This window comes from Cyprinus carpio, chromosome A4 (assembly GCF_018340385.1).
Source record: "Cyprinus carpio isolate SPL01 chromosome A4, ASM1834038v1, whole genome shotgun sequence".
NCBI lineage: Eukaryota > Metazoa > Chordata > Actinopteri > Cypriniformes > Cyprinidae > Cyprinus > Cyprinus carpio.
The window spans coordinates 1,659,962-1,678,812 of record NC_056575.1 but is presented as its reverse complement, the minus strand read 5'-3'; the positions used below and the strand labels follow the sequence as shown (position 1 = coordinate 1,678,812).

The following is an 18,851-nucleotide window of genomic DNA, read 5'->3' as shown; positions in this document are numbered from 1 at the left end:
GAAGATATAAAAATGAAAAAAATAAATTAAAACTATAATAGAATATTAATGATACTAAAACTGTATAATGCAGTTCAGAGGTTGGTAAAATAAAGTTACTAAAAAAATATAAAATTATAAAAGAAATGATATTACAATGACACTGGCACACACTCGCGCAATGACATCACTTCCAGTGTCCAACATACCGATGAATCCGAAAATGTCTCTGATGGTGGGAACGAAGATGACGAGGATGTTGACGCAGACGAGCAGAGCGACGGTGATGCAGATGTGACGCGGCCAGCTGAACTCTTTGGAGGCACCGAGCAGATGGTTGACTGAGGTGCGGATCTGAAACGTTAAAAAAACATTCAGTCAACGCTCCTGCAACGTCTCGGTCTGTTTCCACACCTGTTAATGTGCTGGAATACTCACCGGGAAGAGAACCACAGGCACCGTCAGCGTCACGGCGGTCAGGACGGCAAAACGCACGATCAGAAGCACCACGTCGAAATTGTAGACCTTTGAGTAAGTGTGCAGGAGCTCGGGTTCAACGGCCTCTGTGGAATGAAACATGTTTAGTTCAGACTCACTACAGAATTTAAGAGTTATTTTAGTACATTGAGATATTATCCCAACTAATAAAACATTCATCCAAAGTTATCTGGTCTTTAATAACGTTCTCAAAACATTAGCACAAAAACATAATCTATACATTGTTCATAGATTTTTTTTTTTTTCGTTCATCAAACTTTTTAAAAATGTTTATGGAATGTTTTTTTTTGTTCTTGTTCATCAAACAATTTTTAAATGTTCCAGGATGTTTCAGAATGCTCAGAGAACATTTAAAAGTAACCTTCATGTAACTGTTTTCAAAAATGATCACACGGAATGTTCCCTTAACATTTGCATAAACCATTTTTAAAATGTAAAAAACTGACATTTTGAACATTCAGAAATAATGTTTTCATAACTTAGTGTAAACTTTAGCAAAATGTTCTTAGAACATATTTTTGTTAGTTGAGATGATAGTTTTTATTAATATTTTTTATTTTTATATTTTTCATTTTAAAGATTTAGTCATATTGTCATTTTTAGTAGTTTTATTTATGTAATTATTTTCAGTTGTAGTTTTAGTTATTTTGGTTCTTTAACAACCATATGACGATTAGAAATGTAGTCCTGCCAACTAGCTGAAAGAAAATACTTTTTTTTTTTTTTTGTATATATTATTTTCTTTTCAGTGGATGTTTATTTTATTTCAAGTAACAAACATGTTTTATAAGGTTTAGTTTTAGTAGCCCTGCTCTGAATGGTGAAAAACACATTTTATTGTCAACAAATTCGCTGTAACCTTGTCCTGCACATCAAACAAACCATCCCATAAAAATGTTTACGTTCCCTTCGCCGAGTCTGATTGCATAACGTTTCCTGTCTATCAGGGAAACGAAAAAACATCAAACAAGATGTTCTATTCCAGCTGTGGCAAACAGCTGAACGCCTCGGACTCTTTCCCAAAACTTACGAAACCGACGGGGCGCCGTGGAGAGAGTCAACACTGGCTTTCTGCCGGTTCAATCCGGTGCGCTCTATCAGACACACCTCCGTTTAAAACAAACACTGCCTCACTGTATATTTCAACCTGGCATTAGACTATCAAATGTGTCGTAACGCGTTTGGAAGACGGTCAGGCTCTGTGGCCATGCATCTGCGTTTTGCTCACCGTTGAAGGTCAGGTATCCAAAAAGAGCAGCCAACAGATACATGACAAACATTCCCAGGAACGAGACATTTGCAACGTTCTGCATCTTTCTTCTGGAACGACTGCAGAGAGAGCGGAAGAGAAAGAGTTAGTTTTTATAGAGTGGCTTTGTATAGTGAGGTTGAACTCCAGCGATTAAAAGTATTTTATTTATAAGCGTTAAAGTCGCACTCACTCTTTGAGCTCCTCGTACATGGGCAGAATTGCCGGGTGGCACACAAACGCAAAGGTCAGGATGGGCACCGCATACACAGTCTAAGATAATACAATGAAGTGAGATCAGCACACACTCCTGTCACTTAAATGCAAATATCCGAATGCAAATATCCACGTCGTACCTGTGAGTTGAAGACGAAGTACTTGGGTTTGCAGCACTCTTCATCAGTAGTGTTGACCTGCGGCTGAGAGACGTTCACTGTGATGTTAATGAAGTTCTCCGGTAACGGACAGGGGATCTGGAACTTCTTGTAGATCACCTGAAGAACAAAAGAAGAAGGGATCGTCTCATCAGACTAACAATAGCAGCTGGAATGACACTCTTGCTTTCATTTGCATATTTATTTCTATTGTTAAACAAGAGCAATTTATCTCAGTGCTCACCACAATGAGGAAGAACACCATGCACAACAAGGAGAAACCGCTAGTGTATCCCAGATAACCTGAAATCAAACACAAACCCTGAGGATCAACATAAACCACACTAAAATTTAAGTCACCCACATTTAATTTTTCAAAAATTGTACTAAATTTATTTCTAAATTATTTCATAATTTTTTATTTGTAATTTAACAGTTTTTATAATAATAATAATAATAAATAGTAAAAAAGTTAATTATAGTAATGATTGCATTTATTTTGTTAATAATTTTTATTATTTTCACAAAAACTGCCACATTTCACCCTAATATATTATATATTTTTTCTAAAATTGTATTACATTTTTTATAATAATTATCATAATAAAATAAAAAAATATATATATAATAATATATATATATATAATAATAGAAATAATAATAATTTACATAAAAATATATTATATATGTATATATTTTTTATAATAATTTTATGTATTATTTTATTAATAATATAATAATCTATTATTGTCATAAAACTGTCACTTCAGCCTCATATTCTATCTTCTATTTTTATAATAATTTTATTTAATATTATAAAAATTATTGTACAGTAAATGAAGCATATTTAACTGTATTTTATGGTTTTACAGGCTTAATTTTCTGTATGCAAAATATAATTTTGTAAATAATAATAATAAAAAAAAGGGGTATGATTTTATTATTTTGCCCTTCATTTGGGAACCCTTACCCAGGTTTTTAAGCAGCGAGAGCGGCAGTATGATGCCCACAGTGACGAGCAGCACCAGATAATCTCCGTTAGTGTACCACGCACTGCAAAACACAACACAGACATCGATATTAGCATGATGAGGAAATGACACGCAGCTGTTCTACAACATCCTGTTTCTCAAACACAAAACTCTGGAGCGTGTTTCAGTTCTGTCATGTGGCTTTGTGTGCAGGGGCCTCTGGGCTCCATGCAGGGGTCTGAATCTTTCATGTCAGTGTTGGTTGCATTAGGTCACTGTCACAAAGCTCTCAGTCGATGTCTGTGAACAGACGTTCAGACCCCCCCGATCGGACAGCTGTACAATGAAGCGCTCACACTGTTCGACACAGAGATGAAAAACATTCCAGAACAACAACAACAACATCAGCCTGTGCTGTCCAGTCCTCGCACAGCTCCGGACATCATCGAAGAGCCAGATGAAATGAAATCTTACTTGTCGTTAGAGTCCAAGAAGGCCTTAATGACGATAGGCAGCTCGTACTTCACGATGTAGAGGTAGCTTGCCATTGCTGGGATCGAAAGAGTGTTTAAAACATTTTAGCGTCTTAAAACAAACCAAAATATCACTTGTTATTTGCACATTCCCACGCAACAAATTTGGGTTATAAAAACACTGTCGGAAAATTAGAAATGTCCAGTTTTCTTGTTGAGATTATAAAATTATTTAATTTCTCAGAATGTACCAATAACTCAGTTTTCACTGAAAATAAAATGTTTTTTAAATGTTTATTTTTAACGTTCTAAAACTTTAAAATGTCCAGTTTTATTGCCGTGATTATACTGCTATTTAAAGGTTACAAGTATGTTTCTTGCAACTTTATTTTTACCCAAAATATGTTATTTGATCGTTTATTTATATAAAATGTCGAATTTTCTTGTCAACTGCAATTCCAGAAATGTTTCTTAGAATGTTCATCAACTACAGATTTTCTCTCAGCATTACGAGAACGTATATTGTTCCGTAAACATAACTTGAAGAACATTTTGTCCTCATATTTATAAAAAAACAGAATGTTTCCTGTTAGCTGGGTTCACTTCACTAATCGTACCTCCAAAGTTTTGCATGGTGATAGAGCAGGACGCCGCCAGTTTCCCGGGAATCCCAAACGCCTTGTACCCCAGCTGTTCGTACACCAGAGAACCTGCACGCAGGAGGCAGAGTATTAAAACTCACACTCATCACGGTTAAAAATAACAACACAGCAGCACAGACAGAAGCTCACCTCCTTCATTGGCCGTTTTTAGCAGCAAATGGACTGAGTAGAGGGAGAAAATAGCCACGGCCACCAGCAGGATCCTGCAGAAATGAACAAAAACACTTAATTATCAAAATCCCTCTCAAACTCTCTCTCTTCAAACACTAAACGTCAACATGATCAGCATTTTATCTCAGTGAGACAAGACTGCAAGTGATTGGATGGTGCTTTGAAAATACTGCATTTTCACCAAATGAGTCATGTTACGAACACACACACACACACACACACACACACACACACACACACACACACACACTCACACACTCACACATGTGTGCATAATAGAGGGAGGTGTCCATGGATTAGACCTGATTATGTTCTCACACACTCATTCATTCCACTGTCTGGGTCTCGCTTGATCCTGTTGCAACCTGCGTGACCTTCAGTAGATTTCCACTTCACGTGTCTGGAGCTGACGGTCACATCTTTGCTATTTAACCCCTTCCTTAACCGCACAGGAAAGGTTTTCCTTAATGCACTGACTCAAAGCAATGCATTGACTCAAATTCTGATTTAAATCCGATTGCTCCACCTGCAACACCGTTACATAACCAGCAGAAACTCCTCTATCACCAGATTAACACATACGGCTTTGTTTGTAAACATTAAGATGAAGCATTTACTTCCTTCACCAGAGCTGCAGCAGATTCACACGGAGCAGAATCTGGGGCTGTACTCATTAGTGGCACTAATTATCCTAATCGGGTAATCAGCAGTCGTGTAAATCAGGGATATTTGTGTACGTTGTGTTCACAGATTAGAAACTCACTGCTAACTCTTTAAACTAGAACTAACTAGGAAAGCCGGGTGGTGTCAGCTCATGCAAATGTGCATGCAAATTTTTTAAAACTGATGTTTTTGGCTGTATGGATCTAAAGAAGCACCTCGATACTCACACAAACATGGCGATGCCAGTGTTGGCCATGGCGTAGGAAAGTCCCAGGATTCCACTTCCCATGATGGCATTGCCCAAGTTAAACACAGACATACCGAACGACGCCGAACCAGGGCTCTGAAAAACAGGAACAGTGAGATTTATGTGTCTGGAAACGGCAGTATCCGAATAAACCTCTCAGATCAGATCATCCACTTACATATTCAGCTTCATATTTCTTCTTTCCCAGTTGATGATCAGTGAGGAAGTTCTGGCTTTCTGCGTCCATGTCTGTATACTGCATTCTGTAACCACATCAGAGCATTAGATCAACATAAGAGAAGATTTATTAACTAATAGTGAAGGTAGCAAGTTTTACCCATTGAGGGGAACTTTGGCGGGACAGTCCTGATAACTCGAGTACTCGTTGCTGTTGGAACTGCTGCAGTCCATGTCTGGAGCAATGTTAAAGCTACTCATCTTAGTGTTTGCAGGAGCTTTGTTCATTCTGCAATGGAAAAAAAAAGTGCAAAAAAAGTTTTGTTTCAAAATCAGAATAAGTAAAGTGGTTATTTGACAGTCGGTTGCATGTGTGTTAATGCGGTTTAGAAAATGCATGTCCGTGCATTGCTCAGCGGTGCCGCGCCTCAGCTCCGCAAACCGGACCCAGGTCATGTGACCAAAATATGATGTCATCGAATGTTTATTTTTAATATTCTAAGCACGTTAAAATGTTTTCTTGTCGTGATTATTTAAAGGCTACTAATAGTGACCCGTCCAGGTCAAATACAGCAAGTTTTACCCATTGAGGGACAGTCCTGATTTCTCGAGTACTCGTTGCTGTTGCAGTCCATGTCTGGAGCACAGTCAAAACGACTCATCTTATGTACGGATTTAGGTTTTGCTCATCCACTGTGGTGAAAAATTGGCTATTTTTGGGGACATACACACCCACAAGGCTTCAATTAGGTGTTTTGTGTAAGAAATTAGTTTGTCTGATACTGTTTACCAACATTCTGACATCCCTGTCCTCTGTACTTGAGTTTAAATCGAAGTTTTACCTTCTAATTATGTTTTTATTTAATTATGTGTTACTGTTCTCTCTCTCTTTTTTTTATCATATATCTTGGTGTTATACTCTGAATAGCACAACTCCTGTTGTGTTTATTAGTGCTAAATATATATATATATATATATATATATATATATATATATATATAAAATGGAAAAAAAAAAAAACATCTTTACATAACAGGAAACAATGGTGCACAGGACAACTATTTAAATAAGTATTTAAATGAGATACTCTAAGTTCCTCAAACGAGAAGCACTTGCCTAAACATGCATTCTACCTCAAATTTGCTAATTATCATGATCACATTTCCATTGTAGTCAAAAGATTTAGTTATTGTTATCTCAATCATTCTCCAATTATATTTTATTCGACAATATAATGCGGTTTAGCAAACGCGCGTCCCCGCCTCAGCTCCGCAACCGAGCATCAAGTCACGTGACCGCGCAAGAGCTGAGTGGAAAATTACCACAAGACCCGACAATACCGACGTCTCATCAGTCTATATGTATATATTCGGAACAAAATGATTAGACATAACCAATTAAGGCATTTTTTTCGTGTCGGGTGACTATTTCAATCTATCTAATACCGTGACCGGTATTAAATTTCCGTTTAAACTCCCAAACCACACGAATAATTGTTTAAGATCAAATAATAATGATTATTTTGGTAACTTAGAATGAGGAAAAATGTGTGTGAAGCAGACGCCCACGCGTTTATCAACAACCAACGAACAAATCATACAACAACGGCAATAAAACCCATTAAATCATGTAGCTAATTTAATATATCCAAGTTTTGACAGCCAAAATAATTATCGTTTTAATATATATATTTTTTTATGATCATTAGAGTATGTTTGATTAACGAACACATTTTTGAACGCATGTGTGGAAATAAGATGATGAAACACGGATGAGTCACTTAGACCGGTATGTTAACGTTAGCATTATCTGTCAGAACGGACAAAAGCGATAAATAAACGCGACTGCAGTGTGTTTAAGGTCTAAAATAAAATAAAATACAATAAAATAAAAAGATCAGGGATTCATCACGGTTCTAAAACGTCCACAATTTGAAACCGGGAGAGATCTTACCTCGAGAATTAAAAAAAACGAGAGAGAAATCCGTTTCTTCAGCTCCGGTTTGAATGGAAAAAATATGACCAAACCCTCCCAGTCGTGAAGAACGTTCCAGTGATCAATTAAAAGCTAAACCGTTAACGATTGATCCTTCAGAACTGTACCGTGATGGACAACAAATAAATACCCTAAGATTGATAAAGTAAATTAAGCGTACATATAAATACTGCAATACGTATAAACCCTACAAAATCGTTAATTTTAATAATAATTTAGAAGATAAACGGAGATGTCCCCTGGGCGCGTCCGGTACCACAGTCGTGTTCCGATGCTGTTTGAATGACGATTTATATTCGCCGGTCGCATTGCATCAGCCGGCAGACGCTCGTGGGCGGGGCCTCGCAAGTGATTGTGTACAAACAGACCCGCAGTGACCAGACGAGGAGTGCCTCTCAGTCCCAGCCTCATGAAGGCGTTCACCGCCTTTATCCTCCTCATAGGAAATAAAATGAACAGATGCAACCTTTAATATCACGGCTGTGTCTCCTAGAAATGGAAACATTTTCCTGAGCTAAAGATCTCACATTACAGGCACAGTATTCTCTAATGTCTCATGCGGAGTTTCAGATGCTCTCACAAACAAAGGGAACCCCAAAGAACCTTTCAGCAAGCAGTTCTTTTAATAATCATAAGAACCCTTCGTGCATTTTTAAAAATAAAGGTTCTTTATTTGCATCCATGCATGAAGAACCTTGAACATCCTTTCCATCACCGAAAAAAAAAAGGTTCTTCTGTGGCATCACTGTGAAAACTCATTAATTTTTAAGAGTATATGGATGTTAAACATTCTTCATGACGCCAGACAGCTGCTTAACAAGTTAAAAGATCAAAATTAACTCTTAAATTCTCATAAAACCAAATGATCTGAGCTACTGCGCATAGATTTATTCATATGCTAGCTGGTCGTCAACCAGAGAAACATCAGAGAAAGAAATGTAGAACTAAAAACTTCAAGTCTACATAAGATCAACGTCTAAACAATCACATATTCTTTTGTGGTAAAAGAGAATATCTAGGGTTTGTGCCGAACTATTTGACTGCAGTACAGAGGAACCACAGATATAGACCACAACCCACCCTGTGCCCTATTTCAAGTGAGGAAATGTTATTTGCACAGAGGTTGCCTTTCATGGAGAGGCAACAAAGTATAGAATTAACAATAACCTTTGTGTAGAAGTTCCTCCTAAACAGACCTGAGTGGGATGACTTCATTTAAGTCTCATTTGCGTCTGCTGGGAGACATGTTAAAGACAATGACTTTTCCATGAGAGGGAATAGGATCATGCGACCGCATGACTATGAGAGGAACAAAAGGAGGGATTTTGCAAAAAGAGGAACTTCTGAGGGGACGTTAGACACAAGTGACAGATTAAACGAGTCGGGAACGAGTGAGGCCTTTGGGTCACGCCACACAAGGGCAGCGAGCGGAGTTTGTTGATACTTTCGCTCCCAGCATAACTTAAACGAATCACTCGCCTGACCACCTTCACACAGAAGTTCTCCGCCACCCCCCGATCGGCTAAATCCCCCGGTGGAAGTGGAGCAGGGCCGTACGGGACTCCGGTCTACGGTGATTTACCCTCGGATTAAAGGCCACTGCGGCCTCTGAGCTGGAGTTCACAAAAGAACACGGATGCTGGAATGTCTGACCTATTGAAACAGGCCGTGGGGCCCCAGGCGACGCCCCGACTCCATAGGTAAGACTGGATCAACAAAAGCATTTTTCTGTCTCCACACTGTGTGAAAAACGTCCGGAAGAAATCCCAGCCCTGCCTTTGAAACTATAGTAGCATCCATCGAGAAATGACACCATCATCCATTGGAAATATCTTGATTTCTGAAGGAATGGCTTCTGAAAATGTTCTTCTGTGCCATATTCAATGGAAATATCTTGATTTCTGAAATAAAGTTGTATAATGTTCTTCAGGAGACCAATGAATAAATGCATTTACCTACCAATCCATTGGAAAATATCTTGATTTCTGAAATGTAGTTGCATAATGTTCTTCTGTCTGACTGACTTCAGATTTTTTTTAAATAAGTGTTGATGACATGAATTTTAAGTTTTAGGGGGAAATAACACTGTGCGAGAAATTCAGTGTTACCATAATGTTCTTTTGCATATATCAGTTTCATTTTTCCAGTAGAGATTCAGAACATTGTGGATAGTCTCCTGCAAACTTGAGATGGGCAACAATGTTTTGTTTCTGGAAACCAGTGCTTTTTTTTCTGTGATAACCTCCCATGAACACTGTTTTGTCAGTGTTTTTCTTACGTTAGACTGCCGTTATCATGTGTCTGGATATCTCAATCAGGGCAGATCTTTCACTGTCAGCCTATGGTTCTGTGTCACTTGTTTGAGGTTTTTACAGTTTACCATCACAACGATCTTTGTAGGACGTCTTGTCCCAGGGAGAGGTGTACTGGTGCTGGATTTCTTCCTTTGGTAAACTATCTGCCTGACTGTGGACTAAAGGAGGCCCAAGTATATAGAAATCCTTCTGCAAACCCTTCCAGCCTTCTGAACTGGTTCACCTCTTCTTCTAAGTACTTGGATCACAGAGACTTTTGCTGAAAAAAGCAGGTAAACGAAATGTTTAGTGTGTGAAAGGGCAAACTAAACCCATGGCTTTTTCTGAGCTGACAGTAAATTAAACGTTGTTCTGTAAATACGCGAGCGAGGTTCTGTTTACTCATTTGTTTATGTAGGTTTGTGGTTGATTTCTTTAATTAAACTGGCCCAAATTAACCTTTCAAATCATCAGTTAAATTACAGAGTTTATTTCATCCTGTAAATGCTACACTCTTAAAAATAAAGGTGAGAACAAAACGTTTTTACATCCATGGAAACTATACAGTCCACAAAAGGTTCTTTATAATGGAAAAAGGTTCTTTAGGTTTTTAAAATGTTTTTCACACCAAGAAAAATTGCTATTTTGAGATCTTTTCACTGAAAGGGTTTTTCGGGGAACAGAAAATGGTTCTTCCTTGCCTAAAACTCCATTTTGTAATCTGGCATGTAATCAGCACTTCACATTTTAACTCTTATTTTTAGTTCTTTTGCTGTTTAGGGATAATAGTAACCACTTCATCTCGCCATGACTGGGTGGACTATTTCTGTAAACCAAAAAGGTGTCATTGACATGTAAATGTGAGTGATCATATGTAAATTTCATAACCAGAGGTTTTTGCATCTTAGTTACATTAGACCTTCAGTTTTTAAGACTTAAAACTATAGTATATTTCAATATATATATATATATATATATTATATATATACACAGTATATATATATATATATATATATATATAGATCTAAAATCAAGTCACTGTAAAAATAATGTTGCTTCAACTTAAAAAGTAAACATTCATGCTGCCTTAAAATGTATTGAAAATTTAAATACTGTACACTGCAATCTGCAATTGTTACCTCAACGATCTGTTGATTTATCCTATAAAAATATTTAGTTTGGTTTAGTGATGTTAAATTGTAATTTTGACTTTAATAAAAGCAGTTAATTTAGATTTAACATTTTTAAATTACCATTGTTTTTTTCAGAGTAACACTGAACTTCAAGTTTTAATAGCTAATTGTAACAATTATATTTAATGGTATACAATCCTAATTCCATTCTCAGTCTTCAACATCTTTTGTACTTGGACAATAGCTTGGAACTTCTCCCGCTTCTGAACCCGACTGCACAGTTGAAATTAAGAGAAAATGAAAATGTAAAGAAGAAGAAAAAGGCAAGAAGGTACTGGAGACTGTATGTGGATTTCTTGATGTTTGGATCATGGGGGTCCGTGAGAGAGAAGATATCCCGCCGGTCTCCAGCAGAAGGGGGCAGAGGTCGGCTCATCTTCCCCCGGCTCCTGACTCATTCTTATATAATTATTTTATCCCCTCGTATTAAACAAACAGCCGCCCGCTGTCCGCACTCATGGGAACCTGCCGAGAGAGTCCGACATGGAGCTCACGCTATGCACATCACTTCAACAGCATAATGCCCACCTGCCATTGCTCATAACAGGCCCTGCTGAGGTCATTTTGGTACTTTATGAAATAAAATAAAATGTATGATGTGTGACTATGTAACTGAGATAATACTGACACATAAAATTCTGATGGATGCTTGAGAAAGAAAATAAAAAGTATAGGGCATGCCAGGGAGATGATGGTGCACATGTCCTCTTTCTCACGGACTATCATCACTTCTGTCGGTGTTTTCATGTTTTCAATGTGTACAGCTGTGGCGGGAAGCTTCAGTGTGTTTATAGCAGAGTTATCAGACCGGAAAACAAACGCTCTTGACACAGACAGGAAGTGAAATGCATACACCGCGCAAATACGCATGGAGCTCAATGCATTTCACTGACACTGATTGCTCTAGATGTGCCTGCATGTGTGTTTCTGAACACCTATCTATGCCGAGTGTCACAGTAAGATGAGATTTGGGATATATTTAGGTCATTTGGTTATAAGAGGTTAGCAGAGATACAGTTTAACATCTGCAATGCTTACAATCGCATCATCAGCATCTGTGACAGTATACATTTCAGTTCCCTATTGGACAGATAAACCAGATTGAATTTCCATGCTGGTCCAGGCCAGCTGTTGCTGGTTTAACTGGTGGATTAAATATAATGCAAAGTCATACCAGCAACACCAAGGTCATGGGTTCGATTGCCAGGGAATACAATGACTGTGTATCTTGAATGCAGAACAAGTTGCTTTAGATAAAAGCATCTGCCAAATGCATAACTCTAAATAAAAACCGTTTAAGGTCAAAACAGTTGTGAGGGAGAGTATTTGGTGAATGGATGATGTTCAGATTGTGTACTGCATGTTCTACAGTGGTTCTAGTCAGGATTAATATAATCAACTAAACTATTAAAAACGTTTTAACTGAAATAAAGTAGAATCAATATAAAAATTACATAATGGATGAAAAATAAATTATAAATGTTGCCTTGGCTATGAACTGAAATAAGTTTAAGCTGAATAAATTACTTTAGTTTTAGTGTTTAATTAACTGGAAATGATTAAAAACTTAAACTAAAGCTTGAAATAAAAACAAAACATAACTATTAATATTTAAAAAGAACAAATACTACTAAAAATGACAACTAAGCACATTGCAAAAATCACTAAAATTAAAAATATATATATGAAAATAAGAGCTAAAACATTATATTAGTATATATATTGAATATTATTTGAAATAAAACTGTAATATAAATATTAGATGAAACTGAACAAAGTTGAAGCACTGGAGATAAACAAAGGAAATAAAATTTTAATAAAACAACAAAAACTGATAAAAATGACAAAAACATGTAAATCCCTAAAAATGTAATTAAAATGAAAAGAGAAAATATTAAAATAAATGCTATTTCAAAATATGAATACAAAAAGTATATGCATATAATAATAAAATAACATTGGTCCTAAAGTACTGTACATCACCACCACCACGGCCAGGTTGTAACCACAATGAACCGTGACATAAGTCAAGGGAATTTTCCAGATGAACAGCAGAAATTAGGCGGTGTGAGCCGGGAGGAATACGGGCATCTTTTGATATGAAGCTTTGGGCCTGTAATCCGCTTACCGCTGAAAGAGCTCTGAATTCCTGGACCTGCAGGAGAAGCTGAGACGAACCTCTAAACGGCATCAAAACTTTCCACTAATATTGTAAAAGACAACCCGGATCTGAAGCACATGAACCCGCTGACTTCAAGCGAGAGGTGGGGGAGCGGGATTACAGCGGGTCTCCTGGATAAACTGTTCTCACCGGCACTGCACCCTGTACATGAGACCCATAAAACTACAGCTCTGCCACAACCACCGAGAGCAGAGATGTCCTCTGTGCATCATAAAATCCTGCTGTGTGATGATTGTATAACAGGGATCGTGCGAAGCCAAGCATATTCCCTTGATTCCCACAATAAATACAGTCAAAATTTTTATAAAAAACCACATCTCTGTTATATTATACACCTCTCTCTATATTTCACAAAAAGAAAAAAAACAAAAAAAAATACTCTCACAAAATCCCCCGTGCAGGAACATCAGGAAGGAAGTGGTGCTCTCAGACAGGAAGAACAACACCTGCCAGAGCTCTGTGTCACTCTGTTGTCATTACATCATATTATTGACCAGCCAGTGCTGTACAGTTTATTCCATTCATCGAAACGGTCAGTCAATGAGCTAAAAATGAGATTGAACTGTAGAGTGGAGCGTAAGGTTCATTCTGAGGGGACTAAACTCTTTTCTGACTTTTCATTTGGTTCATTACAGCGAATAAAAATCGCAAATGAGATTAATTTTTTTAAACAGAAATGAGATTGCAAGGAGAACAAATTGAGTAAAATATACAGATATTTGTTTTCTTGTCAAAAGACTCATTTATAGTGGGTAAAAAAAAAAAATAACTAAAAATTATAAATTTAACTTCATTGGAATGGAACATTTTGTAATGAACAGCATTCCAAAACAGTTACAGAAAAAAGTGCAAAATAATTATTGAACAAGCTAAAGGTGCCACTGGTGAGATGAAAAGCTTAGAAAGATATAAACACTAATACAACTTATTTACATTAAAATGAAGACGAGAGGAGCAATGAGGGACCAGAATATTAAGACTTGAGGGTGGAAAACCATCCAACACATCCTAGCAACTGCACAACATTGAACCTCCCTGAACACCTTTGCATAATGCTAGCGACTTCTACTCTTTTCTTCAACATAGCTATTTTTGCCTGAGGTATTCCAAGAGACACATTTGAGAACAGCCTGTATGCAGTTCAGTGAGATTTATTAAAGTAGCAACCATGTATTTTCCATTAGCTGCTTTTATCAAAAACTCTTTGTTTCTGAACTGTCATTTATCTCCGTGCGTGAGAGAGATCAGGAAGGTCAAAACAAGACGGGCGTCATCGGCTAGTAAACGTGACATCCTAATGACCCAGGTGCTGCACACACAGATAAAAAAGAGCTGTGTTACATTTTCATCCGAATCTCATGACAGTACAGCTCAGCCTGTCCCACCCTTCCTCATGCATTTGGGAAATTTCCATTCCCTGCTTTGCTTTTCTCAAGGTTGAGTTCACAGCATTCTGCCGAGCATCATTCTGCCTCTTTATGTTTTTATAATTCAATGATCACCCACGGTCTGAAAGCAGACACGATGTTACTATCCTGTTACCTACGCAAATGTAAGAAAAGCACCACACTGGGTCACACTTAAGCCTATTATACAGGACTGTGGATTAACTGTGTCTCTCTTCCCGTTAAATGAGGCCAAAGACATGAATGCCTTGATCAGATGCTTAGCGTGACGTTAAGTGACGGCTTGATCAGGATTCATCTCGCAACCGCATTCTTGGAATCTGAACAGAGATGGCAGGTTTAAAGGGACAGTTCGCCTAAAACAAGCATTCTGTCGTTGTTTACTCAACCTCATGATGAAACACAAAAGCATACATTGCTCTTCTCCATACAGGGAAAGAATACACAAAAAAACACCCTCTGCAGTGAATGGGTGCCGTCAGAATGAGAGTCCAAACAGAGCTGATTAAGATAAACCAATAGACAGAGGAGTAATTTTTTTAGCTGGAAGCGCCGCTAACAGGAAACACAACTTCCACTAATGTTTTTTTCATAGTTATATAAATGTTAGGACAAAACATTAATGTTTATGGAATGTTCTTATCACTTTATTGATATTTGATATACATTCTAATAATGTTTGGGAAAACGTTCTTGGAAAACGTCCTTATGATGTTATTTCTACTTTATGAATGTTCTAATTTCTTTTTTGAATCCTTTAAATAATGTTCTAAACACAACAAGAAAACTGGACATTCTAGAATTCTTGAAATATTACAAATAAACGTTCAAATAACGTTGTTTTTGTAACATATAATCAAGACAGCAAAACTGGACCTTTCAGTGTTTTAGAAACATTTCAAAACAATGCTCCTACAACATTTTTAGAAACAGAGAGAGTGTAAAATGACTAAAAAAAGGTATTCAGCTTCATTCAAAAGCTCCTGAGTCAAGCTGACACAGCCTTCTGCTGCTCACGTGACCTTTAGGTGAAGCATTGTTTACATGGGCTTGAAAACATACGTCACCAAGAACAGAGTTACGTATCTGGAAACCTGAGGGTGTGTCTGAGAGCATGAGAGTGCAAGTTTACCTCTAAATCAACTTGGCCCTTGTTATCAAAGGTAGATTTATGGTGCATATGTAGCGTCGATTCATTACAATTCATACTTGTTGAGTGATTTTCTTTTGCTTCAGGATGAAGGTTTTACATTGGACACAACACAGTACCACCACTATCATGAAAAAGTAAATAAAACTGCCCTACAAGTCAAACACTGAAGTTTATTATTATCACCATGAACCACACAGACCAAACAACAGACACAATTATAAACATGATATTGGCTGACCTGGAAAACCGACAGTTTTGTTTTCTAAAAGTCTCTTGAATCGCCACACTGATCCTCACTGCGAGTGTTTGTTTAATGTAGTCTGGGTCATTTTAGTTTGCTTGTGTTCACATGTTCCACTGACAAACCCTGTCAAGTGAGGAAACACAATCCTTAGATGACCTCACTGGTCTCTCTCTGGATGTTTATAACACTACACCAACAGGGACTGAGATTTGTGGGGTCATGTGTGCTGGAACTCCAGCTTTCAGAGTTAATGTGGCACTCCCTGCTCATCAAACACCTTTAGCATAATAAAAGCACAACTCACTCACTGCAGGCTCATCACACTAGACCAAGACTCACTGACACCATTCTAGAGTGTTCTGGTGAGTGCTAAGGTATTCAATTGGCATCTTTAACAGCCAAGATAAGGCTGTTGCCCCTGCTCAAAATTCAATGTAAAGATGCAATGCTGCATAAAAACAGACTGAGTTATACCTGCTTAGGATTTACTTTTGCCAAATTTACATGGCCATGATTCTTGGGTGTTGCCAGGGCATTGCTATGTAGTTGCTAAGGTGTTCTAATGGTGTCTTTACATAGTCATAGTCATAGTCATAGGCGGCACTGTGCTGCTCAGAATTTAGTGTAAAGATGCAATGCTGGATAAAAGCTGGACTAAACTATGCATGCTTAAGATTTACTTTGCATGCAAAGGTAAGTGGCATTTAGGTGTCTTTACACAAAGTATCTTTACACAGCCAAGTTAAGGCTGCTCTGTGCCTGCTCAAAATTCTGTGTCAAGACACAATGGCATATAAAAGGGAGATTAAAATAAGCCTGCTCTGACCCACCTCAGCCCCAGTTTTTAATATCTTTTTTTGTGTGTGTGTGTAAATGCATCTATGTCACCTCTGAGCAGCATTAAACAGTTTGTGTATAGACACCTAAATACAACTTCAGAAATGTTTCTGTGCATGTCACCTTTGCAGTGTTTAGCAACAGACGGTTTCATGCTGCTCAGAGGTGGCATAAATGGCACCTCTGCAGTGTACATTTGTGTTACTTGTGGTTGTAGTCGCCAAGTCAAAAGAGCTCTAGATTTGGTTCGGGTCCCTCCTTCAGTGTTCGTCTATGGGTTTTTTTCTTTTTTTTTGTAGAAGGTGAAAATGTTGCATCTGATCACTAAACTGCACCACACTTTTCTCAGCAAATGATAAATGTCTAGCACCCAAAGGTTTTTTTTCGTACCAAAGTTCATTTTTGAGAAAAACATTGTCTAATAAAAATGCAGACAGGTGTGGTTACATTTTTATCGAGCGTCACCTCAAGGCATCTTATGTTCCTTACAGGCCTCAGATTTTCATTTATGATCATTTTTCGCATGATTAAAGTTTTGTGTGAACATAATACAAGGATGTCTTTTCCAGGTCATATAAAGCGAATGTTTTCTCAGGGCTGGGTGCAGCCTCTGTTTTTACAGGACTTAACAAACAAAGCAATCTAATTGCTACTTCCAAACATGAATCTGCCTTAAACGCACAGTTTTCTTTCCTGCGTTGACGTGATTTTGAAAGGACATTGGTCCATTACTGATGCTTGTTTAGACAAATTTTGCAGGATGTTCTTGAGGAATGGCCCCCAGATTTCCCCGTTTTGGTTCTAGAGAATATTTAATTGGATGCAAAGCATGTGTGTGTGTGTGTGTGTGTGTGTGTGCATTATGAGTCAGCAACATCTCAGAACTTGTTTCTATGGGCTCTGTAATGCTGACTACACACAGTTTTGATGCTGAGACATCAGAAATGCACAGAGAACTGCCATTCAGGTTTTGCTTTAAAAAAACACCTTTTCTCTGAAGAAGTGTTGTCTTATTTCTCTATACATCAGTTTGGCTGCTTACAAAGATGACCGGCTGATGTTGTTGACTTTTTTTGATCCCCAGACAATCTACAGTCACATAGAAGACATAAAAACATAATACACAACATCTACTTTTATTATTAGAACTTTCTTGCTCGCATTCTCTGCCATATGGCTAATGTTTAACACACATACCAACAAACCAAACAAACACTCCTTTACAATTTTAGCTCAATATTCTGCATTCTTGCCTCAGATCTCACAGGTTTATTCTGCAATGTGTGCCGTGTACCAGGATTAACATGTGACTTGGTTTTTGTAGTGGTAGTGTGCTTCCAAAAAGAAAATGCAGAAGAAAAAATGCCTCTGCAAATCTCATTGCCATGACTTATTGTTTGGTAAATAAATTGTACAGTTATTTCATTATATGCATGTATGGAAAACTATGAAAGTATAAAAAAAGTAGTTTTCCGCAATTTCATTGTGAAAAATTTCTTAAAATATTTTTAATAATACTGTATGTTTTAATAAATTGATAGTTTATGTTTATATATATACATATATACATATATATATATATATATATATAATATATATTATATATATATATTTATGTATATTAGAAAAAATAAAATTAAAAACTGGCAAAATCAAGAAATAAGACTAAATATATTTAGTTTTTAAAAAAAGATCTTCTTTTTAGAACTACTAAATTTAGTGATTTAATTTTCATTTATTCATTTAGCAGATACTTTTATCCAAAGCTACTTACTTACATGATAAATATTTATTTAAATTAATATTTTAACGATATAAAAAATTTCATATATGTTACTTTTGTTATAAAAGTAAACTTCCCCATATTTTTATTTATTGTAATTATATAAATGTAATTATTTAAAGTATAAAATATTAATGAACGTTTAAGTGAGACTCATCACCATAATTTAAATATCTCTGATCACCATGACAACTGAAGATTTTCTCCATCAGTAAAAACACAAAGAAGGATGTTGTTTCACATCACATTTCATTATTCATCATACTAAATAAAATGAAAAAACCTCAATTAAAAAAAAAA

General features: G+C 36.9%; 1 protein-coding gene across 1 annotated transcript in view; it reads right to left on the bottom strand.

The window, feature by feature from the left end:
* LOC109108335 overlaps positions 1-18,851 on the bottom strand; it is a 50,498-nt gene that overhangs the window by 2,674 nt on the left and 28,973 nt on the right. The window contains exons 17-29 of the mRNA XM_042736099.1: positions 5,625-5,753; positions 5,466-5,550; positions 5,268-5,383; positions 4,336-4,409; positions 4,162-4,254; positions 3,546-3,621; positions 3,071-3,153; positions 2,345-2,403; positions 2,083-2,220; positions 1,920-1,999; positions 1,706-1,806; positions 418-542; positions 189-333 (exon numbers count right to left, since the gene is read on the bottom strand). Coding sequence (XP_042592033.1) covers positions 189-333; positions 418-542; positions 1,706-1,806; positions 1,920-1,999; positions 2,083-2,220; positions 2,345-2,403; positions 3,071-3,153; positions 3,546-3,621; positions 4,162-4,254; positions 4,336-4,409; positions 5,268-5,383; positions 5,466-5,550; positions 5,625-5,753 — 1,304 coding nt within the window. The remainder of the gene's footprint in view (positions 1-188; positions 334-417; positions 543-1,705; positions 1,807-1,919; positions 2,000-2,082; positions 2,221-2,344; positions 2,404-3,070; positions 3,154-3,545; positions 3,622-4,161; positions 4,255-4,335; positions 4,410-5,267; positions 5,384-5,465; positions 5,551-5,624; positions 5,754-18,851) is intronic.